General features: G+C 38.3%; 1 protein-coding gene across 1 annotated transcript in view; it reads left to right on the top strand.

The window, feature by feature from the left end:
• The window catches only part of dhx57.L (DEAH-box helicase 57 L homeolog), a 39,490-nt gene extending 16,475 nt beyond the window's left edge, over positions 1–23,015 (top strand). The window contains exons 12-24 of the mRNA XM_018262931.2: positions 2,569–2,786; positions 3,892–4,008; positions 5,363–5,459; positions 8,137–8,310; positions 10,174–10,374; positions 12,199–12,475; positions 14,315–14,410; positions 17,303–17,386; positions 18,044–18,178; positions 18,958–19,032; positions 19,156–19,290; positions 20,059–20,259; positions 22,063–23,015. Of these exons, the coding sequence (XP_018118420.1) occupies positions 2,569–2,786; positions 3,892–4,008; positions 5,363–5,459; positions 8,137–8,310; positions 10,174–10,374; positions 12,199–12,475; positions 14,315–14,410; positions 17,303–17,386; positions 18,044–18,178; positions 18,958–19,032; positions 19,156–19,290; positions 20,059–20,259; positions 22,063–22,206 (1,954 nt within the window). The 3' untranslated portion in view covers positions 22,207–23,015. The remainder of the gene's footprint in view (positions 1–2,568; positions 2,787–3,891; positions 4,009–5,362; positions 5,460–8,136; positions 8,311–10,173; positions 10,375–12,198; positions 12,476–14,314; positions 14,411–17,302; positions 17,387–18,043; positions 18,179–18,957; positions 19,033–19,155; positions 19,291–20,058; positions 20,260–22,062) is intronic.
• The last annotated feature ends 2,782 nt before the right edge of the window (positions 23,016–25,797 follow it).

The raw sequence follows: 25,797 nt of genomic DNA, 5'->3' as shown, positions 1-25,797 counted from the left end.
TTCCCCAAACTTTTTTTTTACCCATGGGCCAAATTCAAATGTATAAAAAAGTTGGAGAACCACATAAGCATGCAAAAACGTTCCTGGGGGTGGGAAATATGGGCTATGATTTGCAATTGGTAACCCCTGTAGACTGGCAGTACTCATAGTTTTTATGCTACTAAAGCTTGTCTTCAAATCAGAAATTTGCTTTGAGATCACTGGGAGTAACTTCCAATTGGTTGGTGAGCAACATGTTGCTCTCGAGCCTCTGGTTGGGGATCACTGCTTTAGCCAGTTTTGTTCTTCGGGTGACCTAGGCTACAAACAACACAAGATTGTATGTCTACAGACAAAGACAAGAGGTCCTCTGCACTCACCCATTATCAAAATATATAGGATATCATTCTCAGCTACTGATCCCAATAGTGGCCAATAAAAAGGGGCAACCATTTGGGAGTTTTAACCTTGAAAGCAGGCAAGTTTGCAGGTAAAACTTAGTCCCTGTGAAAAATGTATACTGAAGCAGTAGAATTCTTAATGAATCAGATCGGGTTGCCACCGGGCTGGTATTTTACCAGCCTGGCAGGTAATTATGATGGTCGATCCCAATGTTATTAATAGGGGAAAAAGATAAATATATAGGAAGGCCGGTAATTTTTGGAGAAAAGGTGGCAACGCTAGAATCAGATGAAAGGGAGTGTAGAACTGGCCAGACCAGGGATAACTTTGCTGTAGTTGTTCTTGGAAATATAGCAATATATGGATGAACAATCAGTGTTTTGTTTAAAGGGGAGGGCATTTTTTAGTAGCTTAATGCACAAAATGTTTTAATCTCCTACATATATTGAAAATGGGTAACTGCAGAGAACCTTTTGTCTTTGTATGAGCGTTGTGGTCACAGCCTCCCTGCACCCAGCCCAATGGTTCAAAATTTAATGGTGCCAATTTTCCCTTTTTTTTTTTTTTTTTTTTTTTTTTGCTATAAAATGTTATGTCTAGTCGGTCCAGTGTAAGCAGCAGCTTAGTTCTTAGAACTGGGAAGTGATGGCAAAGACAAGTCACTGGTTAACCTAATCTTTAAAATGTCTCAATGAGGACTGAACTTTTCATGACTGATCTGGCAGTCAGCCATGTGTTCATAAGATCTACCAAACACAGCTGTTCTTTAGCAAATAGAGTATATTTTTAGAGAGAGTTGTTCTTACTAAACATTCCTATGTGCCTTTATAAAAACTTACTTTAACCAAATACTTTTACAGCAGTAAAATAGATCAATAGATCAGATTTTATTAATTATGTTTTAATGAAATCATCAGGGGCACTTCGCCAATGAGGCGAGTTGAGGCTGTCGCTTCAGGCGGCAGCGCCCCACTAGGTACCAGGGGCAGAAAAAATGCTGCTCCTGGTACTTTAAGAGCGAATTTCTGGGGGAGGGGGGCAGCAGCAACTGCTGCTGCCTCAGGCGGCAGAGGGGCCAGGATCGCCCCTGGAAATCATTAAAGGACATGTAAAGCCTATATTTTTCTACCATTTATATAAGTTGGGCGTATCTTCCCCACCCAAGCCACATCATTTGTACTGCATATACCTACTCCATTTGCCAGCGCCATCACATTTTCCTAAAACAATTTGCAGCTTTCACCCTGTGGGCATTTCTCTCACACGTCATCGGTAACATTGACATCTACAAACAGGACATGTATGCAATGCAGAATGCAGGGTACACAGGCACAATATACTTTGATAAAAAGGTCTGCTGGGGTTGAGCACTGTAATGTTTAAGCTGAGCTCAGGAGAAAAAAATAGGATCAGACAGCTAGAGTTTCTTTGGGAACCAGTAATGCTATCTCTTCATTGGCTGTTAGACTGGAGGGTGTGTTTAGTAATCTGATCTGAGAAGAACTGAGCATGCTCATAAGTCAACAGTAGATTCCTGAGGGAGGAAGCAGAGTGGATTAGAGGGGGAGAAGGAATTCTAAGTGATTAAGGGGATGCTGCAACCTTCCTGTTATCCTTTTTAACAACCAGAGTGGCAGGTATCTAAAGATTTCAAAGAGGCTGTTCACTGATTCAATTTTTGTGGGGGGGGGGTTAAATGTCCTTTAATGCTTGCAGATTTATTCTTTATAATATATTTATCTTCTGTTATAGAATCCCTGAAAACAAGGACGTTTCCAACATGCATGCATTATTTTTTTCTTACAGCCATAAAGATAAATGATCCGGTGTCTTCCGCTCTAACAGGCCACTTCAGTCAACCATACCCAAGTTGCTTAAGAAACGTAGCCAGTTGCCCTGTTCTCTCAGTGCAGCTGCAGCCTGTCGGAACAAAAAGACTTCACAGATAGCTACGAGCATACTTGCTTCTGAACTGTGCTGTAGGAGACCTATCGGAAGCAAAGCACCGGCTGACTCAGGCTGCCTGTTAAAGATGAAGACACCGGATAGATTATCTTTACAGCAGAAAGAAAAAAATAATGCATGAATATTGAAAACTTCCTTGTTTTTAGGGATTCTATCAGAATCCCTTAACTTACTGTATTGGCTTTACATCCCTTTAACACATTTCCATTGTGTCTATCACAGATATGTGCTAGAAGATGGAAGCCCGTATCAGCGTTCCTCAAAGCAGTTGTCAGGACAAGACTCTGCAAGAGGGAAGAAGGGAAATTCCTATGGTGAATTGTTAGATGAACTGGAGCAGCAAATACATTCTTCCCTGCGAGTACAGGACTCTAGAATCGTGAAGGATTCCGTGCCAGACCAACAGCTGAACTTTAAAGAACTCTCTACTCGCTATAATGGCAAGTTTAGATCTAGTTCAGAACACTGCATGTGTGTGTTTTTTTTTTAATTTCGTAGAAAAGATAAATAAGATTGCATACTATAAAGTCACATTGCCAAAATGGATTCCAGTGTCATTATGGTATTTTAAGTCTTGTGTTGATAGAAGGAAAGACAGAAGGAGGGAACTATCAATAAGCGCAAATCTGATTTCATAATAAATTGATGTTTTTAACCAAATAACTTAAATTTCACCTGCAGTGCCCCAATGACTCACATAGGTTAGTCAATGGATACCCAGTTAAAGGAGTAGTTAACCTTAAAGGAAAACTATACCCCCCAAACAACATAGGTCTCTACAAAAAGATATTGCATAAAACAGCTCATATGTAAAACCCTGCTTAATAAAAATAAACCATTTTAATAAAAATATACTTTTCTAGTAGTATGTACCATTAGTTAATCATAAATAGAAAATTGCCATTTTAAAAAATAAGGACCGCCCCCTGGGATTGTATGATTCATTGTGCACACATACATACCAAACAAACTATACTTGTTGGGTCACATGAGCCAATTGAGCCAGTTGTGTCTTTTGCTTCAACACTTCTTCCTGTTACAGTGACAGTTGTAGTATTTCTGGTCAGGTGATCTCTGAGGCAGCACCAAGACCATCACAAAAAGGGATTCAAGGCAAGAGATGTAAAAGGACAATACTGGAGTTTATATTCCAGTTTGATAAGATTCTTTAATATGCCACATAATTTGATATAAACTGTTGCTCAAGTATTCATTTTGGGGGTATAGTTTTCCTTTAAAATTACATTTTTTATATGATGGGTGACCATTAAGTTCTAAGCCTCACTTTTGTGAAGTATTGGGAGCTCTCTAGCCATGTGACCTATTGCATTTCTGTTGCCAATTTTTTCTTTAAAAAAAATTACTGTGATTAATATTTGTGTTTATGTTGTACTTGTTTTTAATAATATTTTGAATATCTGCCAAGTAATAAAAATGTTAGTCTGCTCAATTAATTGCATATTCTGACGTATCCTGCATAATTTTCAGATATTTTTGTTTTTATAAGAATGATTCATCTTTATTCATGCTAATTTTCCTTCCTAGGTATCAGCAAGTCTGTCATCAAAACACTTTCCACCATGGATCTGGATAAAATCAACCTAGATTTAATTGAGGCTTTATTAGAATGGATAGTAAATGGAGAGCATTCGTACCCACCAGGTAATTTCCTGCCACTGTTTAAGAACTACATACAAATAAAGGAAAGACTCCCGACAACACAAATGGCCTTTTTATTAAGCATTCATTTTTACCATTCATTTCTAATGGAAACATTTTATTCTAAAAATGAGTGGGTCTATCTGTGCTGGCAGCAAAAAAAAAAAGTTTATGGTTAAAATCTTTCACAAATATGTCTTTAAACAGTTGGGGGCAATGAGAAATGTAAAGAAACCATTGTGAATAATTAGCTTCTTGAGGAAAATAATATTAATATATAAATTATTTGGGCAAAGTCAATAGCATTGCTTAATAAATAGCATTTCAGGGGCACAGGCACTGCCTAGCACCCATACATAAATAAATAATGTAACATTTTGTTTTTTAATTTTAGTACAGACTTATTCCTATGACTATTTCCATTACAAATAAGTGTCTGCTCCATTATTTCTCTTATAGTATACCCTCAATATCACACAGTGCTTGCCCAGCTAATTAAATAGATGTTTTTCTGACATAAAAATACATAAATATGATTGTTTTACTTAGAAATAAAAGCTTTACAAAGCATATGTGGGGGATTGTTTTATTAACATGTTAAATAAGCAATGATATTCACGATGTGTTAACCGAGTGTTGTGTTTACTAGAAAATCATATAAAGATTAAATAAACCCAATAGGCTGGTTTTGCTTCCAATAATGATTAATTATAATCTGAGTTGGGATCAAGTTCAAGGTACTGTTTTATTATTACAGAGAAAAAGGAAATCATTTTTAAAACTTTGGATAAAATGGAGTCTATGGGAGATATATAAATAATTCAGAGCTTTCTGTATAATGGGTTTCTGGACAATGGATCCCATACCTGTATAAGGATCTGTAGATATAGGGCAACATTATACAGAAAAGCCTAAAACTACATATTTATTGTTCATTATTTCCAACCTCCCTTTCTTTGATCCAATTATGTTCTAATTATGTGCATGTTGATGGTAATGTATAATATCTACTTGGGCAGTTATAAAGCTAGAAATTGTGGTTATAAATTAAGTTCAATGTCGCTGTTAAATATTCAGAGACATGAAAAGATATATTGAAACCCTGTCCCTGCAATTTTTTTTTTTTTTTTGAGCCAAACTGTTCTAACTAGCAATTAAGCAGGTTTCACTTTGGTAAAAAAGTTGAACTTGATGGGCATGTGTCTTTTTCATCTTCATTCTATGTTACTATGACTGTGTGTTCTCTTTTAAAATAGCAGCAGTTCATACAATATCTAATGTTGTGTCAGAAACAAGAGTCATGAGTACCACAATCAACTTATACATTTCTTCCTGACCCCGATTTAATGTGTTTTAGGTGCTGTCCTGGTGTTTTTGCCAGGCCTGGCTGAAATTAAGACGCTGTATGATCAACTGCAGTCAAATGCGATGTTCAGTAATAGACGCAGTAAGCGGTGAGTGCAATTTACAGTGCATTTTAAAACAGCATTAAACTTTGTATCAACCTTTTACATTAAATAAGGATGGTAAGTAGCAAGTACGAAAATAATATTTCTAAATTTCATATTGGAAGGTGCTTTGATGATAAGCATGTTTAAAGGCCCAGTAACACCAAAAACAATAAAAATGATTCATTTGAAATGCCAGCAATGTCTGTCTAGTAAAAAATGGGTTCTCTAAAACAGACTACATGGAAGTTTGGTCCATGTCTCCTGTAGTTTAAAGAGAATCCAACCCTTTAAGAAAAAAACCTGTTCTCCTCCCTGGGGAAATGCCCCTAACTTTGTACATACCCCTCGGCGCCGATTCAGGCATCGGAGTTCCATACAGCCATCTTCCGGGTCTTTGGTAAGCTGACTGGAAGATCAGCATGTTGGCGCATGCGCAGTTGAAGCACTTTGCCGGTTTACGACAACTGCACATGTGCCAAAACTCATGAAAATTGCAAAAGTGCTGGAAGAAGACACGAAGACCCGGAAGATGGCTGCATGGAACTCCAATGCCAGAATCTGCGCCGAGGGGTAAGTAAAGTATGGGGCATTTCCCCGGGGGAGGCAGTTAGGTCGGAGGGAGGGGGGTCTCCGTGGGGTGGGGGGAACAGTTTTTTTTTCCTTAAAGGGTTGAGTTCTCCTTTAAACGACAAAAAAAGCATGTTGTTTGGGGTGGGCATTGGGTGTGCCAGTAGGTGTGCCACTGTAAGGTCTATTGGAACAAATAGCATAGATGCACTTAAGTTTTATAAGTGTTCAAGTGTATAGGTCATGAAGTATATGACCAGCTTGTGCCTTAATGTAGTAGCATTTTTTTTACTGCATTTAGCCAGATTGATAAGACTGCCATATTCAAACATTATCAGTTAGCTACTCCTGATAATCTATATCCACCATGAGTCTGTTTAGTGCCCCAAGACCCTGGCTCACAGAATGGATTTTATCTTAAAATTGTTTCCTATATAAAGGGGCTCATCCCAATCCAGTTCAAGTTGGGTCTGTTCAAGGGGTTGTTCACCTTCCAAAACCTTTCAGTTCAGTTGGTTTCAGATAGTTCACCAGAAATAAAGACTTTTCCATTTTCTATGTGTGACTGTTTTTATAATATTGAAGTGTAAAGTTTCATTTTTCACCTTCTTTTGTCTTTCTAAATAGGGATGCACCGATTCCAGGATTCGGTTTGGGATTCGGCCTTTTTTAGCAGGATTCCGATTCGGCAGAATCCTTCTGCCCAGCCGCACCAAATCCGAATCCTAATTTGCATATGCAAATTAGGGGCAGGGAGGGAAATAACGTGACTTTTTGTCACAAAACAAGGAAGTAAAAAAGTATATTCCCCTTCCCACCCCTAATTTGCATATGCAAATTCGCATTCGGTTCGGTATTCGGCTGAATCTTTCACGAAGCATTCGGGGGTTCGGCTGAATCCAAAATAGTGGATTCAGTGCATCCCTATTTCTAAAGGGGCTCTGGGAGGGGGGGGGTCACCGTCTGATCTAAATTGATACATTTAGTTGATACATTTCTTATCTTTGTCCCTGCTGAGCAGAATCCCTGAGTTTCATTAAAGGCAGCTGTTAGAATTGATACAATAGTTGCTAATATGCCACAGATGCTGCTGAGAAATGTATCAACTAAGGGGCAGATGTATGAAGGGTCGAATATCGACTAGGAACTAAAATCGTTCGACTTCGAATATCGAAGTCGAACGATTTAGCACAAATCTTGCGATCGAATGATCGAAGGATTATTCCTTCGAATCGAACGATTCGAAGGATTTTAATCCAACGATCGAAGGAATATCCTTCGATCAAAAAATCTCAGGCAAGCCTATGGGGACCTTCCCCATAGGCTAACATTGACTTCGGTAGCTTTTAGCTGCCGAAGTAGGGGGTCGAAGTTTTTCTTAAAGAGACAGTACTTCGACTATCGAATGGTCGAATAGTCGAATGATTTTTAGTTCGAATCGTTCGATTCGTAGTCGAAGGTCGAAGTAGCCCATTCGATGGTCGAAGTAGCCCAAAAAACACTTCGAAATTCGAAGTTTTTTTAATTCGAATCCTTCACTCGAGCTTCATGAATCGGCCCCTTGATGTTGCAAAATTGTAACCGTTCAGAATCCACACCTGAATTACTGAGCTGTCAGACTGAAACACCAGAGACAGGAACATTGAACTTTATACTTAGATTTTGGAAAACCGGTAAAAATTGGAAGGCAATTGAAAAAAGTCTTATTTCTGGTGAACTATCTGAAAACAACTGAACTGAAAAACGTGTTTGGAAGGTGAACAACCCCTTTAAAGCCTGATAATGTGATGAAATGTTGGACCAGTATAAGGGTAAGGGCACACCTGGCGATTTGGGGAGATTTAGTCGCCTGTCGACTAATCGCCTCTTCTTTGGGGCAACTAATCTCCCCGAACGGCTTCCCCCTGTCTTCCGCCGGCTATAATGAAAGATCGCCTGCGGCTTGGCACGCGCGGCTCTTCGTATTCCGAAGTTGCGACTAAATCTCCCCGAATCGCCAGGTGTGCCCTTACCCTAATACAAAAATACAGATTAATGGAGGGCACTCCAAACATGACTACACGACTACGTCTTATGATTATGACCCTGTGTTATTTTTGTTTCTTTTTACCAGATGTGTTATCTACCCTCTGCACTCATCCCTATCAAGTGAGGAACAGCAGTCTGTGTTCTTAAGACCCCCGTTAGGAGTTACAAAGATTATCATCTCCACCAACATTGCAGAAACCTCCATAACAATCGATGATGTTGTTTATGTCATAGATTCTGGGAAAATGCGTGAGAAGAGGTATTATGTCATGTGTCTGTATTTTATTTTTTTAAAAAGGGGGTGTAGGCCACTATTCTGAAGACTTTCTACTCCAGAGAGTACAACTAATGGAGGCAACAATAACTTGAGTGCCTTATAATTTGATAGTATTTTACTAATGTATTTTAATCTAACATCCAATGAGCATTTAATAACTGTGCAGATATCATTCCTTTTACTGGATCTGTTCCGTTTGAATTACTTGGTATGGCTCTCTCTCTGGGGCTTTTTGCCTTCTTCTGGATCAACTGGCAGTTAGACAGGTTATCTAGAGACTTAAAAGGTTGAACTTGATGGACGTGTGTCTTTTTTCAAATTAACTTGTTACTATATAATCCCTATTGGTTTGTGTAGCTGACTCCATAGGGGGCAGTTTCCTTATTTTACAGATCTTCCTTTTGGACACTTTTCCTGTTCATTTTCCATACAGTGTCCCAACTCATTCCATGTTTATCAGTAGGATGATGTATTGGCTATATATATTTTGCATTCAGTAGATCAATGTGGTCTTAGGGTCAATGTTCCCTCTAATTTCTTCTCTGCTATGTGCACACAAAAAAATCTTTTGTGTGCATATTTTAAACTTTTGTGTGCAGTTTTTAAAAACTGTGCTCAGGTCAAAATGAATACAAAATATTGTGTTTTCACACAAAAGTCTTTGTTCGCACCACAATTTGCTATGTATGCTGGCCTCAAAATGTGTGCACGAGCACATACCTTAGAAGGAACTTTGTTTAGGGTGTTCCTTACACAAAACCTTAGTTGTGAGCATATTTGCATTCATACAACTGAGTGGAGACTAGCACTTTTATTTGATTGCATCCTATGAAGAGTTGGCAAGCACTATGGGGTAGATTTGCTAAAGGTCGAAGTGACTAAAGGTGGCCATAGACACACAGATCCGATCGTACGAATCGAGGATTCGTACGATTTTCATAGCGTGTGTGGCGTGTGCCGACATCTTTCGCCCGGCGGAGATCGGTCGTTTGGTCGATCTGTCAGGTTTGATTTTGACCCGACGATCCTGCCGGAGCTCATTGCACATCGTAATCGGATCGTTCGGCCATACGGCCGAACAATCAGATTACCCCCGTTATAGCCATGCCTGTTAATGGCATATCGGGGAAAGATGTTGCCAAACGAGCGGATCTTTACATCTATGGCCACCTTAACGCTGGAGAAAAATCGTCCAGCGTGACGTCATTCAGGCACTTCACCGATTTACTAATGGGCCCGGGTGTAATTTCACTAGCGAATGAGAGGGACGCTAGCGATCATTCACCCTCATTCGTCCCAAAAAACGCTGGCGTCTTTTCCATTTTTCAGAGTGATAGCCTGCAAAAGTCCTTAAAAATGTTTTGGTTAACCAGGTTCCCCCATACATTTTCTAACATATGGAACATAAACTATACAGTGGGCTCATGTGTAGGGCATTATAACAACTCTAATGTCTTTATTAAGGTTCCCTGGACTTGTGTAATGTATTTGCTGCAACATATACGTCATGCAGCTTTATAATTTCCCACCGTATGCAAATTAGCCAACGCTAGCGCAACTTCACTTTGATTGCCGAAGTAACGATAGCGAAAGTTCGCATCGTTTGGTGCCCTGGACGCAACTTTGCTTTTTAGTGAATTAGCGTTGTCATTGCGAATTTAAGCCTGGCGAAGTGTTGCGATCACTGTGAAGCCGTCGCTGGCGAATTTCCGCCGGTTAATGAATTTGCCCCTATGTATGTTCCCACTATTTGTTTATACAGTTAGTTATAACATGCCAAAGATCCTTTCTTTTCCATGTCCTTCTTACCAGCTTAGCACACCGCTTTTTGTTTTTCTTTTAAAGATATGATCCTGGTAAGAGTATGGAGAGTCTTGAGGACACATGGGAATCACGAGCCAATGCCATGCAGAGAAAAGGAAGAGCTGGCCGTGTGGCGTCTGGTGTCTGCTTTCACCTTTTCACTGGTCACCATTATGAGTATCAGCTTTTGGATCAGCAGCTTCCAGAGATACAGAGAATTCCATTGGAACAGCTCTGCTTAAGGTAAATTGTGTACGTCATTAGCAGCGCCGGTTTTATCGCAATCATTTTACCAAGAAAATCTCAAAAACCACCCCACATCCTATTGCCATAAACTACATTTAAAATGGGGGATATAAGGATAATTGCTTTCTCCAATTCAGCCAGTAGCTGTGTACTAAAGGCTTGCTTTCTCAACGCCATTATTTTGTGTCAGAACTTGATCTCCTAACTATCCAAGTTTATTCTTGGCACATCCATGATGCAGGCTTCACTGGTCTGAGTAGAACCTTCCCATTCAGATCTTTCGTCAGAGGCACACAGGACTGTTAGGACATTATGTTATGATCTTCCTTGGATAAAAATGTAACTTAAAGGACCAGTAACATAAAAATTGTTTGTACTTAACGAAAAAAAAGACACTGTTAACTTTAAATTCGCAAAGTTATTAAGAAGTTATAAAGAAATAACTTGTCGATTTTCCTCTTCGGAAACCCGCGACAGGGTGGCGATCCATCGTGCGGCGCTCGATTTCTCCTCCCTGGCTATATCCTATAGAAGTCATGGAGGAGAAATCGAGTGCCGCATGATGGATCATCGCCCTGTCGCTGTTTCTGAAGAGGAGAATCGGTAAGTTATTTCTTAATAAAGACTTTTCGAATTTAAAGTTAAATGTGTCTTCGTTTTTTTTTTTCGTTATGTAGAAACTAATTTTTTTTGTTACTGGTCTTTTAAGAAAATGCAGGCCATTGCCAAAAACAGGGCTTATTTAGTTATTTTGTATTGGACATGCAAGGATTACTGCCATTTTTAGCTGTTACGACCAAACATATTGATGAATTACATTTTTTGGGCAATTATTGCCACTGTTTCCCATAAGACCCAAATTTGCATTTGATCAAGGACAGCTTACGAGGCAATATATGCGTTCATCAAAGAACCAACTGCCCTGGGGGTCTGAAATAGCAGCTGCACCAGAATTTAATTTTTTACAGTTTTCTTAAGTGTCACTTTATGCAGATGTCATTGATATTGAGATCCCCGTGGTTCACTAAGAGGCACATATTTTTATAAAATCCCTTAAATTCGAATATACTCGAAATTGGACTGGGGGGTTATTTAAGAAAAAAATAGAATATCTTAAACTCGGCTGAATTTTACCGACTTGAAAACTCGAATCGAATCAAAATCGACTCAATTAGAGTTTTTACTCTGAAAAAAACTCAAATGTCAGGAAGGCTTCAAACAACTCCATTGGTACAATTGGTCACTGCACCTCTCCCATTGGGTCAGAGTATGATAAATCTTGAAAATTGAATTCAAATTTTTTTAAAAATTCAAATAGACTTTTGGATAATTCCCTAGTCGAATTTGACTGTTTTGACCATAAAAAAATTGTGAAAATTCTAATTTTCAATTCGACCGTTAATAAATCTGCCCCTTAAAATAGCTGCCTAATTCCAATATCTTTGCTGCAGTTTAACTGGGAAGGGTTATATGATTAATGCCCTTCTCCTCTTCACCCAGTTGCTTTAAGAAACAGTTGGAAGTGGGATCTAGTGTAAAATGAAAGTGCCTTCAGTTTCACAGTTCTGTTTTATTAATGCAAATAAATATTGTTTTAAAAAAAACCATAGGCAGAAAGCATTTTTAATACCAGCTATATTTATTATGCTTATATTTTAAATTGCAACAAAAATGTTTATACCATAGTTGTATTGCACAAGCTCAAGTATTTTTTGTTTCTGGTTCAAAGAATCATTTAACCATTCTTTTTGGTTGTAATTGGCCAAAAAATCTGCATAACAGACAAATTGCCTAAATAGCAAATTGTTCATCTCTTTGAAGGATAAAAATTTTGGAAATGTTTTCCGAGTGTCGCCTCGATTCAGTCTTAGGCCGATTAATTGAACCTCCTCGAATGGAGTCCCTTCATGCTTCACAAAATCGACTTCAAGACCTTGGGGCCTTGACAAAGGAGGAGAAACTTACACCTCTGGGATATCATTTAGCTTCCCTGCCAGTTGATGTGAGAATTGGAAAACTGATGCTTTTTGGGGCTATCTTCCGTTGCCTTGACCCTGCCCTCACCATCGCTGCTAGCCTGGCCTTTAAATCTCCCTTTGTAAGTATCTTTTTATGTCTACCATACATAGGTAATCCAACCGTGTTCATATACAGGTATGGGATCCGTTATCCGGAAACCCGTTATCCAGAAAGCGCTAAATTAGGGAAAGGCCATCTCCCATTGACTCTAATATAATCAAATACATTTTTCCCTTTTCTCCATAATTTAACAGTAACTTGTACTTGATCCAAACCAAGATATAATTAATCCTTATTGGGGCAAAACCAGTCTATTGGGTTTATTTAATGTTTACATGATTTTCTAGTAGACCTAAGGTATGAAGATCCAAACTACAGAAAGATCTGTTATCCGGAAAACCCCAGGTCCCGAGCATTCTGGAGAACAGGTCCCATACCTGTACTGGGTTATCACTCTGGAAATGTGCTCAGTGTGTGCTTAGAACTCTTATGCCAAATGACAAGTAGCTCCTGTATTACTGTGGCTTTTAGTGATGTGTGGGTCGAGAAATTCTCGAACCCGACCCTGACCCTACTCATGAAGACCTGCACCCGACCCAACCCACAGTTCCACATTTTTTGGGGTATGCCCACCTCTGTCTCTGAGGGAGCGGGGAGCATCTATAAATAGATGTAAAAGGACATCTCTGAATTAAAAAGTTGGTATCTGGTAATTGATGTTAAATAAGATAACATGCTGATGGCAAAACAGTCCTAAACTGAGTTTTTAAGTAGGGATACACCGAATCCAGGATTCTGTTCGGTATTCGGCCGAATCTTTCACAAAGGATTCGGGGGTTCGGCCTAATCCAAAATAGTGGATTCGGTGCATCCCTATATTTAAGGCAGGATTCCTTAACCAGATTACCCCAGGGAGCCTGTCTCAGCACCCAAGATTTGCTGTAATATTAATTAACAATCCTTTTAATTACTTTTGTGTGTCACAGAAAGAATTTTAAATGTATTAAATGGGTGGCTCACCTTTAAGTTAACGTTTAGTATATTGCAGAATGGCCAATTCTAAGCAACTTTTCAGTTGGCCTTCATTATTTTTTATAGTTTTTTTTTTAATTATTTGCCTTCTTCTACTCTTTCCAGCGTTTAAATGGGGGTTGCTGACCCCATCTAAAAAAAATATTCTGTAAAGCTACAAATGTATTGTTATTTGTACTTTGTATTACTCATCTTTCTATTCAGCCCCTCTACTATTCATATTCGAGTCTCTCAAATTCAAATCTGTGCATTGTTGCTAGGGGAATTTAGTAGGGATGCACCAAATCCACTTTTTTGGATTCGGCCGAACCCCCGAATCCTTAGCGAAAGATCCGGCTGAATACCGAACCGAACCGTAATTTGCATATGCAAACTAGGGGTGGGAAGGGGAAAAATGTTTTACTTCCTTGTTTTCTGACAAAAAGTCACGCAAATGCCCTCCCTGCCCCTAATTTGCATATGCAAATTAGGATTCGGTTCGGCTGGGTAGAAGAATTCGGCCGAATCCGAATCCTGCTGAAAAAGGCTGAATCCTGGCCGAATCCCGAACCGAATCCTGGATTCGGTGCATCCCTAGAATTTAGACACTAGCAACCAGATTGCTGAAATTGGAGAGCTGCTGAATAAAAAGCTAAATAACTCAAAAACCACACCGTGGAGACCCATGGGTTAAGGAACACTACCATAATGCATAGAGCTCCCCATAACGGAATGATGTGCAAACAAGGCAAACATTCATTTGTACCATTGTCTATCTTACCATAACTTAAGATCACTGGAATAGGAAAAGTATTATTTTGTTTTCATATTCCCAGTAAGGAGAAATGTCACTTTATATTACAAACTATATTCCTATTCTAATGTTATACCCTTGTTTATTCTGAAGGTGTGCCCTTGGGATAAAAAAGAAGAGGCTAACAAGAAAAAGCAAGAATTTGCCACAGCAAACAGTGACCATTTGGCACTTCTGCAAGCTTATAAGGTAAAGTGATGTGGAAAACAGTTGTTCTTTCTCCATTATAAATAATATTGACCTGACTGGATTCACAACAACCTCATCATGTGACCTGCCTTATCTCCAGTAATTGCTGCTGTAATCAAGTCCAGTAGCAGTAAGAGGGTGTGAGCATATCCCATAGAGATTTGTTGTTGTAGCAATGATTGCATGTCAGCATATCCCATGTGGCTCCATGTCCAACAGAGAGATGTTTCTTCTTGTTCCAAGCTGCCTGATCAGCGATTTTACAATTATGTGCCAGTGCAAGCACTATATATATATATATATAACAAATATATATATATATATATATATATATATATATATATATATATATATATATATATATATATATATATATATATATATATATATATATATATATATATATATATTTGTTTTATTTGCAGCTGGTGGGTCACATATTTTAAGCTATGTGAAGGAAAACATATACAGTAGAACCCCGAATTTACATTTTTCAGGGGACCAAGGAAAAAACATGTAAAATCCAGGAAAATGTAGAATAAGGGAAATGTATAAAAGACACTTATATGTATTATAAGTATTGCAAAGAAACAAGTACAGGAGTCATTTTATTTATTTAAAACACATGTAATACCCCCTCCAACACAGCTCACCACTTCCAACTGCTTCTCAGTCTTCTGTCTTGTGTCCCAGCATAGCTCACCACTTCTGACATGTTGCCTTTCCAGCCCTCTCCTTCTGCTCCTTCCACAGCAGAGCTCACTTCTGACTGCAACTTTTTCAGCCGCTCCTTTACCTGTCTTAGAGCTTCCCACTTTTGCCTGCAGGGTCACACTTCCCCTTCTAACCAGACCTCACACAGGCATGCGCAGACAGGATTCTGATGAGTCACAAGTTTCAGGAGCCTTAAAGGAGAATTCAACCCTTTTACCCCACGCAGACTCCCCCTCCCTCCCCCCCCAGCCAAACTGCCCCCTCCCAGGGGGAAGTGCCCCATACTTTATACTTACCCCTTTGCGCAGATCCTGGCATTGGAGTTCCACGCAGCCATCTTCCGGGTCTTCGGCAAACTGAGTGGGAGATCGGCAAGTTGGAGCAATTTGCCGGTTTGCGACAACTAACGAAAATTGCGGAAGCGCCGGAAGAAGACACAAAGACCCAGAAGATGGCTGCGTGGAACTCCGATGCCAGAATCTGCTCCGAGGGGTAAGTATAAAGTATGGGGCATTTCCCCAGGTGTTGACCAAGGATATATTTATGTAAATATGTATATTTATTCTTATATACACATGTACATAAGTATTCCTGGTTATAAGGGTTCTAACAAAAGAGAGAGTTCAATCAAAATATATATATTTATTTACAAAACTATTGACACATATCTACAGAAATAATACACATAAAACAAGTTACATTACATAGAATGTATAACAAATAGTTACAAAGACAATTAGAAATATGTATATGCTGGATCTAAATCCACTGCCTCTCGGATACTCATCCTTCCATTAGGTCTGTCATCTATGTCCTCCCTGCAGGAACTCTCTGGACTCTCTGCCTAACTTAGCCTATTGTATTAACCTATAGACTGACCATAAGTACATGTCAGGTTCTGATTGGTCAGTGACCAATACATTAATCTTGGGGGGTAGGGCATGGATTCCTGAGGCAGTTCATTCCAGAATCAGGACATTGGAATGGGGAAAGGCAGTGTGTAGACAGGAAGGTTTGCTTTTCCAGCTGCCCCTGGTCAAAGGGGAGGGGATTTAACAACTGTATGCTACATTGGGTGTCTTTGAAGCTTGTCTTTGTTATGTCCTGATACTATCTAATATGTAATTACAAAACATTCTTAGATACAAATCACAATGTATATATATATATATATATATATACAATATACACATATTGCATATAATAAAGAAATAACACAAGCAAGTCTCCCTGAGGTAACACGGGGGGGCAGTTAGGCTGGGAGGAGGAGGGAGGTGGGGTGCGGTGTACGGGTTTTTTTTCTTAAAGGGTTGAATTCTCCTTTAAATCTCAGGGGTATGGGCTTTGATATAATAACATAGCGATTGGATAGGGGCAAGCCTTTAAAAGTAAAGTAAAATCAGGGAAAGCAAAACAGTAATAACGGGAATAGCACCCATAGAAATGCATTGTGACTGGTGGGACCACAAAAAAAAACCACAAAATGCGGGAAACCGTAAAATCTAGGGACATAAATACATATTATACTGTATAAGGGGCAGATTTATCAAGGGGCGAATTTCAAATTCATAGAAGTTTTTTTAAAACTCCCATGAACTCTAAATTCAACCAATTGAAATTTATTAAAAAAAAAAAAAATCGAATTTTCCAAACTCGGGTAAATAGGATCGACCAGAAAACTCGAATCGAATTTTAAAAACTAGATTGGAATTTTTTCTCAGAAAAAAAATGAATGTCAGGAAGGCACCAAAGAACTCCAAATTGAGCCCAGGACGTCTCCCGTTGACTAAAACAGCAATTCGGCAGGTTTTAGGAGGCAAATTGTCGAATTTGAGTTCTTAAAGGCCAGTGTATGATAAATCTCAAAAAATTTATTCGAATTTTTAAAAAAACTCAAATCAAATTTTCATAATTCCCTATTTGAATTTGACAGTTTTAGCCATAAAAAATATATACATGTAGTCATTTAATGAGCTGTTGTAGTAGATACATGCACATACAGATTTGTTGGAAGATCTCAGTACTTGATATAAACCGTAAAGTCTAACCATTTGCATCTGTCAGTTCAAGCAACACTTTTGTTAAGCCATTGATACATGCTTATGTATGTTATGCACTATAATTCCTATTTGGATTCCCATATGCTGTGTGACTATTTATTCGGTCCAATACTTTTAGGCATGGAGTTCTGTTATTAAGGAGAGCTCACGGGCTGGTTACCAGTATTGCAGAGACAATTTCTTATCTGGCAGAGTTCTACAGGTAAGTGACTTGTATTATTTAATTGTAAAGAAGCAAAAATATAATCAGGTGATAAAATATAGACCAGAAATAGCCTCTTTGTGATAATTAGACAATCAAGCAGAAGCTTTGTTCGATTCTAACTAGAACAGATTGTTGTTGCTGGCCATTGTTCTTGGGTCCAGACATTGAAAGGCTAGTGTCATGTAGCCATTTGTTACTGGACATAGATGGAGGAAGAAGTGACTCTCATTTTGACCAACTGTGCAAAACTGAGTTATTTTGTGTGAAATTACTCCTGTGCAACAGGTTTACTGCAATTTGCATTAAATGTAATGGGAAGTGATCCAAGGCAATTCCTTGTATGTTGTCACTGTTTCTGGCAAAAAAATAATGTTGATATAAGTACCTCATATGGCAAATACCAGGGGTCCCCAACTGGGCCGCCGACCCCTCCCCCGGGCCAAAAGAGGTTGGGGACCGCTGCCATATACTGTATATAGGTGTGTAATGTATCTATACTGTACTCTGACTAAACCAGTTTTACTGTTTAAGTTTTTGTGCTTCCCAAAAATGTGAGTATGTCTGCTGTTATTCTAATAGATTTTTTTCATACAGCCCTGGCTAAAATATTCAACAAGTAGAGGTGGATGAGTTTGTAATCTTTTCCTCCTGCAGGAAATTGCCAGCTTGAAGCGACAGTTTACAGAATTGCTTTCTGATATTGGGTTTGTGACAGAAGGACTGCGAGCCAGGGACATTGAAAGAAGATGGGCGCATGGGAGTGATGGGGTCAAGGAAGCAACTGGAGAAGTAAGCCTTGTTCTGGGATATTTAAAATCATAGAACTCTGCAGCACTTCTGTGAATGGGTTGTTAACCTTCCAACACACACTTTTCAGTTTAGTTGTTTTCAGATTGTTCACCAGAAAGACTTTTTTTTTTTTTCAATTGTTTTCCAATTTTATTTTTTTTATATTTTCCCAAGATGTAATTTTAAAGTTTAATGTGTCTGTCTCTGGTGTTTGTCTTAGTTAAAGTTAAGTAATTCAGATGCAGAATCTGAACTGTTACAATTTGCTACATTAGTTGATACATTTCTCAGCAGCATCTGTGGAGTATTAGCAACTATTTTATCAATTCTAACAGCTGCCTTTAATGAAACTTAGGGATTCTGCTCAGCAGGGACAAAGATAAGACAGATTCAGTGACCCCCCACTCCCAGAGCTGATTTAGAGACATAAGAAGGTGAAAAATTAAAATGTACACTTCAATATAAGAAAAATGGTCACAAATGGAAAATAGACAGTAACTGAACAATTATTTATTTCTGGTGAACTATCTGAAAACTACTGAACTGAACAGTAATTTTTTATTTTTTTCGCATGTTATCCTAATATTATTCACCATTAATCACAGTACTTTTTTATACTTTTCATTTTTTAGCATGTTATACTAATATTAATCACCAGTAAATGATTTGCTATGTGGTTGTGCCCTACTATGAATTTTAATTATTTTGAATGTGTTTGTTGTTCTCTGTATTTTGTGTAATAAAGGAGTTGTTTACAACATGTTACTTCATTTTTACAGGCTAATACAAATGCAGACAACATAAAATTAATCTCTGCAATACTGTGTGCAGCTTTATACCCAAATGTGGTCCAGGTAAATATATCCTAATAACAGTAATGTCCACCTGTTATGCTTGTGGAATTTGTAACTTCACTGTAGTATCCTGTTCTCTTTTGCTCTTTTTTTAATATAATAATTTTTTATCTGTTTGTATAGGTTAAATCTCCAGAAGGCAAATTCCAGGTGACGGCGACAGGAGCTGTTAAAATGCAGCCTAAAGCGGAAGAATTAAAGTTTGTTACTAGGAACGATGGCTATGTTCATATCCACCCATCTTCAATCAATTTTCAGGTCAGCAGTTGATCGAATAGCTTTGTTGTATTTTAAGAGCATTAATGTACTCCTGGTGTGAAGGTTTCCTTTTCTACAAAGACTGGAGGCTTCCAGATTGCTTGGTATGACTGAGGCATTCTCTATTGACATAAACAGAACACTGCCTCTAGTCATCATGGACAGTGTTACTGGATTAGTCTATAGAGAGGACCACAGCCAATGAAATAAGCTCAACGGACATGTTTATGTGAACATACAAAGAATGGTTAGCACTGCCTGATTCTTGTATTATGGGGTCTTAGATTCAGTTTGGACTAGGGATGCACCGAATCCTCCATTTTGGATTCGGCCGAACCCCTGGATCCTTCATGAAAGATTCGGCGAATACTCAACGAATCCTAATTTGCATATGCAAATAAGGGGTGGGAAAACATTTTTTACTTCCTTGTTTTGTGACAAAAAGTAATGCAATTTCCCTCCCCGTCCCTAATTTGCATATGCAAATTAGGATTGGGTTTGGTCTGGCAAAAGAATTCTGCTGAAAAATGCAGAATCCCGAAATGCACCGAATTCTGGATCCGGTGCATCCCTAGTTTTGACTTGTGCACTCTCTGTGATGAGTTTGCAGTTTATCCTTCTATTTGCAAGTGTGTCCTCCTTTGAATTACTATAAATTCAACTAGATAGAGACATTCTTTACTAAAATCTGCTACGTTTAGAAACCGTGTATAATGTTATTTCTCCAGATACATTCTTAATCTAAGCTCTTGTTCTGTATCTCTATAGGTACGCCATTTTGACAGCCCTTACTTGGTGTATCATGAGAAGATAAAAACCAGCCGTGTGTTTGTGAGAGACTGCAGCATGGTGTCTGTCTACCCCTTGGTACTGTTTGGAGGGGGACAGGTTAACGTGGACCTGCGCAGAGGAGAGTTTATTATATCGTTGGATGATGGATGGATCCGTTTTGCAGCAGCTTCACACCAGGTACACCTTTAACTGGCGTTAAAGGGGTTGATCACCTGTAAATTAACTTTTAGTTTGTTGTAGAGACTGATTTTCTGAGACATGTTGCAATTGGTCTTCACTTTTTTTTTATTATTTGTGTTTTTTTAAGTATTTTGCTTTTAGTTCAGTAGCTCACAAGTTTGGGATTACAGCAGCTATCTTGTTGCTAGAGATCAAATTAAACTAGCAACCAGGCAATTGTTTCAAATAGAAACTAGAATATGAGTAGGAGAGGGCCTGAATAGAAAGACAAATAATAAAACAGTGACAAGAACATTGCAGCTATAAAGAGCAGTTGTTTTTTGGCTGCTGGGGTCTGTGACTCCCATTGGAAAGATGGAAAGAGTCAGAAAGAAGAAGGCAAAAAATTCTAAAACTATAAAAAATTAACAAAATGTGCTTACAATCATATTGCAGGCGATTGGGAGGTTAGAAAAAATATGTTGATGTATGGCTGCCAGCATCAAAAAACATACAAAGGCCATTCATACACGTGTCAGCATTGTTTTTGTTGCTGCTTAGAGATTGCTTAAATACAATAATATATTCTATATCTCCTGCTGCCTGCAGCCACATACAGGAACTTTTTTTTTCCTGCTCTCTCAAGTGCCTAGCATAAAATGGCCTTGTGTCATAGCCATAGTCTGTTTCTCAGTTCGATAAAATATAACATGGCATGGTTAATCTTGTTTTTTGGTTTGGTGACATACCGTATATACCCGAGTATAAGCCGAGTTTTTCAGCATCCAAAATGTGCTGAAAAAGTCTACCTCGGCTTATACTCGAGTCAGCGGTACCCGACCCGAGTAGCTGAGATTGCAGTCACTTTTAATCATTCCTATACCAACAGTTCACTTGGGGAGAGACTGCAATATCCCACAATGCCCTCTGTTGGTTATATGAAAGAATAACAGTGCACCCTCTGTTGGTTATATGAAAGAATAACAGTGACTGCAATATCACACAGCACCCTCTGTTGGTTATATTAAAGAATAACAGTGCGCCCTCTGTTGGTTATATGAAAGAATAACAGTGACTGCAATATCCCACAATGCCCTCTGTTGGTTATATTAAAGAATAACAGTGCGCCCTCTGTTAGTTATATGAAAGAATAACAGTGACTGCAAAATCACACAGCGCCATCTGTTGGTTGTATGAAAGAATAACAGTGCGCCCTCTGTTGGTTATATGAAAGATTAACAGTGACTGCAATATCACACAGCGCCCTCTGTTGGTTATATGGAAGAATAACAGACTGCAATATCACACAGCGCCCTCTGCACATGGTAGTGGGACAGTGGGACAATGCACACAGTAATCAGTTTGGCAATTCTCTGTCACCATCAACTTTGCAAAGAAGTCCGGTTGATCGCTGGGGGGTCGCTTTGGCAGAATGTGCGCTGCTGGGAGACAGGGCTGTAGTTGTGTCTAGGCTTATACTAGAGTCAATAAGTTTTCCCAGTTTTCGTAGGTAAAATTAGGTACCTCGGCTTATACTCGGGTCGGCTTATACTCGAGTATATACGGTACCTACATATTAAAAAACAATTATAATGTGGCAATATTGACCCATATGGAGCATACTGTATAAACGCTTTTGTTTACTCAAAATATTTATTTTTGGTTCACCCTAATTTTATAGGGTCTTATAAGATTCTAGTATTACAATGAGACTGCAGTCATGTTTGTGTGCAGCTCTGTATTTCATGCATGTGCCATTTGATAATACTGCAATTGACAACTGCTGCAATAAATAAAGGGTTATTTTGATTTTTCATTCAGGTAGCAGAACTGGTGAAAGAGCTCAGAAGTGAACTTGATCAACTACTACAGGACAAAATAAAAAATCCTACTATGGATCTGTGTACCTGTCCTCGAGGATCACGCATTATTGCTATGATTGTTAAACTTGTGACTACTCAGTAACACCGCTGGATTATATTGATGTGCAGCAATCCTCGAGATGGATAAAGCACAGACACTGGAGTCAAAACATTTCTGATACCTTTATATCAAAGTTTGTGTATGAGCTGAACTGCTACAGAGACATCTGCCAGAATTATTGTGCACCGTGATTGCACGGGGCAGTGTGCCATGCTAAAAATGTTTACTTTGGATATACTAATGTAGCTCACATGCAAGATGATTTTTTGAGGGTGGTTGTCAAGTTCACTGTATAATAGGGAGCAGTGTGTAGATTAGATCATTTTCTCTAGGTCTATAGCACATAAGGAAACACTGAGAATTGCCATTGGTGCTTCCCATACTTGAGAGGGGTGGAAAATGCCATGGAAAATTTTCAGTGATCACTTAAAAACACACTTGTGGTAATTGCTGCTATTCAGTTGCCCCTAGTGACCTTACAGTTTCCATTCTTTGGTCTATCAGGTCTGAGCAGTGTCTTTCTCTCACAACTTATGACAGGTGTTTTACCCACCTTGTGTCAAAGCCATAGTCTGTTTCTCCCTTACAAGGATAAGCATTTTGGACGATGTATTTTACCTTTTATGGCCCAACACCAGCAGCTAAACAGCAATAAGTTGAAGGTTAGGGGAGTGTGTGGAATTTTATAAATAGCATTTTCTAGAAAACATCCTTTGTTCCAAAAGGTGTTTCTGTTCATACCTCAAAAAAAGGAAATGGGGAAAAAACAAGACAAATATATAGTGTAGCATTCTTTGTTAAATTCACACCTTGGTGTAATCGCATTCACTCCTATCAGTGTTATAATTCCCTATATATATATATATATATATATATATATATATATATATATATATATATATATATATATATATATATATATATATATATATTATATATATATATATATATATATATATATATATATATATATATATATATATAAATTCAAAAATACACCATCAAATATAGTGAGCCATGTTTAAGAAAAGGGAAAGGTTTTTATAGAGTAGGTTAATAGCCACACGCTAGCTAGCGTTATTTCTGGTAGTCGATTATAAATAATTTTTCACTCATCAAATATATAGTTGTTCCTGGAAATCCTTCTTTGGACAATAAAGAGTAGCAAGTTCGGAAAAGTTTTATGTATCTTTAATAAAAAAAAAAAAAAAATTGCACTTACAATGTTCCACTTTAAAAAGGCGTTTAAAACCAAAAAGGATCTCATGCAGCATGAGCTGAGATATCCTCTGTGTTCCTCAGTCTTTACTGCGCGTGTCCTTGTTCCGCTGATGCGTTTCGCTCAGAGAAATAGATATTTTTCTTGTTTTTCCCCATTTCCTTTTCTTGAGGTATGATCAGTAACACCTTTTGCAACAACTGCTTTTCTTGGAGGTTAAAGAGAACCTGCACATTACTGAACTGGGGACAACACTTGGTTTGGGACGTCATAATTTGAATTTGTAGAAAACATCCTTGTCCATTAGAAACATCAGTGTCCAGATGCAGCATAAATGAGACATTACCATTGGCTTTCTGCAGTTCTATGGAAAAATTGTCCATTTACTGAAATCATATGATACTCATATAAATCCAGATAACTTTGCAGTGGAGAGCATCTCCCTTTTAATCAACTGAAAACGTTCAGTCATGTATTTTTTGGGGTAAAAAAATATATTTATATTAATTATTAATTAATTTATCACTGCTGCTAAAGTATTGCAGTTAGATTAAAAACTTCAGCACCTTTCCTTCTTATTTAAAAGAATAGTAAAGCATGTCTGGCACATAGATCAAAATTATCCTCCCAATCATGACTAATACATTTTTGGTAAATTCATTTAAAGGATACCGAAAGTGTATAAACCTGGTACCCAGCAGAAAAATCAACTTATAACAGGGCTATGCCACAAGGATTCTCATTTTCTAATCAAAGTGAATTTAAAATAGAATTATGTTTCTGCTTTTTACAAGCAAGTTGTGTACAGGACAAAAAGCAATGGAGATACAGGGACCCTCTAAAATGAATTTGAGCTGTTTCGTTGGAATTCCTTAATTTATGATGGTAATGTTTAATCCTTCCACCCCAGTTTCTGTCACATACAGGGAGATCTTCCAAGTGGCATGGGGCTTTGAGTGCATAATATCTTTTCTAATAAATGCCTTCGAGCTATTAAGCTGTAAATTTATATTTGCTATTATTTTAATATGTATGATTTTATACAATATATATATATGTACAATATATATATATAAGACTTTGAGGAGTTCTCTCATTAAATAAATCCATAAGGGTTTAGTCAGGACAACTGCTTTCATACAGGTCCAAAGTAAGTTCTAATAGCTTAATAAGGCATCCATTTTTTCCCCTCTAATAATAGAAACTGTTAGCCGTGCTCTCTTGTGCAGTGGCACCAGCATGCGTGACGTCTTTTGAAGCACTCACGATATGTCGCATTCCTGATATGCTATAAACCTTAACCTCAGTGTGAGTATAACACAAGATAACTACTGCCTGGTAGACCAAGTTGGAGTGATATCACCCCCTCCCTTTCTCATACAGCAGCCTAACAACAGAACAATGGGAAGGTAACCAGATAGCCGCTCCCTAACACAAGATAACAGCTGCCTTGTAGATCTAAGAACAGCACTCAATAAAATCCAGGTCCCACTGCAACACATTCAGTTACACTGAGTAGGACAAACAACAGCCTGCCAGAAAGCAGTTACATGCTAAAGTGCTGGCTCTTTCTAAAAGCACATGACCAGGCAAAATGACCTGAGATGGCTGCCTACATACCAAAAAAATACACTTATTGGTTCAGGAATGAAAATTTTTATTGTAGAGTGAATTATTTACAGTGTAAACAGTGTAATTTAGAAATAAAAACGACATCATAAAAATCATGACAGAATCCCTTTAAATGCTACATAGTTTGTAGGTGATAATGAGTTGTTATTGTCTGTGATTGAGAAGCTCAAATGTTATAAACCTTGTGATATCTCTAAATTAAAAGTGCAGTTTTGTTCTATATTAAAGATTATATATGACAAGGTTTATAGCATTTGATCTTTTGTCTTGTTTGCTTTAGGGATGCACCGAATTAAGGATTTGGTTCGGGATTCTGCCTTTTTTAACAGGATTTGGCCGAATCCTCCTGCCCCTCCAAACCGAATCCTAATTTGCATATGCAAATTAGGGGCGGGGAGGGAAACCAAGTGACTTTTTGCCCCAAAACAAGGAAGTAAAACATGTTTTCCACCTTCCCACCCCTAATTTACATATGCAAATTAGGATTCGCTTCGGTATCAGCTGAATCTTTCGCAAAGGATTCGGGGGTTCGGCCGAATCCAAAATAGTGGATTTGGCGCATCCCTAGTTTGCAGATCAGGAGATGTGCTGCTTGAATAAGCACTGAGAAGCATGCTCTTGCACCCCTTAGTGCGCTTCCACATCGTACCCTGTCATAATAATGTATAGATATTCATACTCACACTGAGGTTTAGGTTAATAACAACATATCAAGAAAGACCATTCCGAAAACAACTGTGTTACTAGCACAAACCAACCAAGTGCAGCCAGGTAGCAGGCGT

Source organism: Xenopus laevis, chromosome 5L (genome assembly GCF_017654675.1).
Source record: "Xenopus laevis strain J_2021 chromosome 5L, Xenopus_laevis_v10.1, whole genome shotgun sequence".
Taxonomy (NCBI): Eukaryota; Metazoa; Chordata; class Amphibia; order Anura; family Pipidae; genus Xenopus; species Xenopus laevis.
This window is presented reverse-complemented; position numbering and strand designations above follow the sequence as displayed.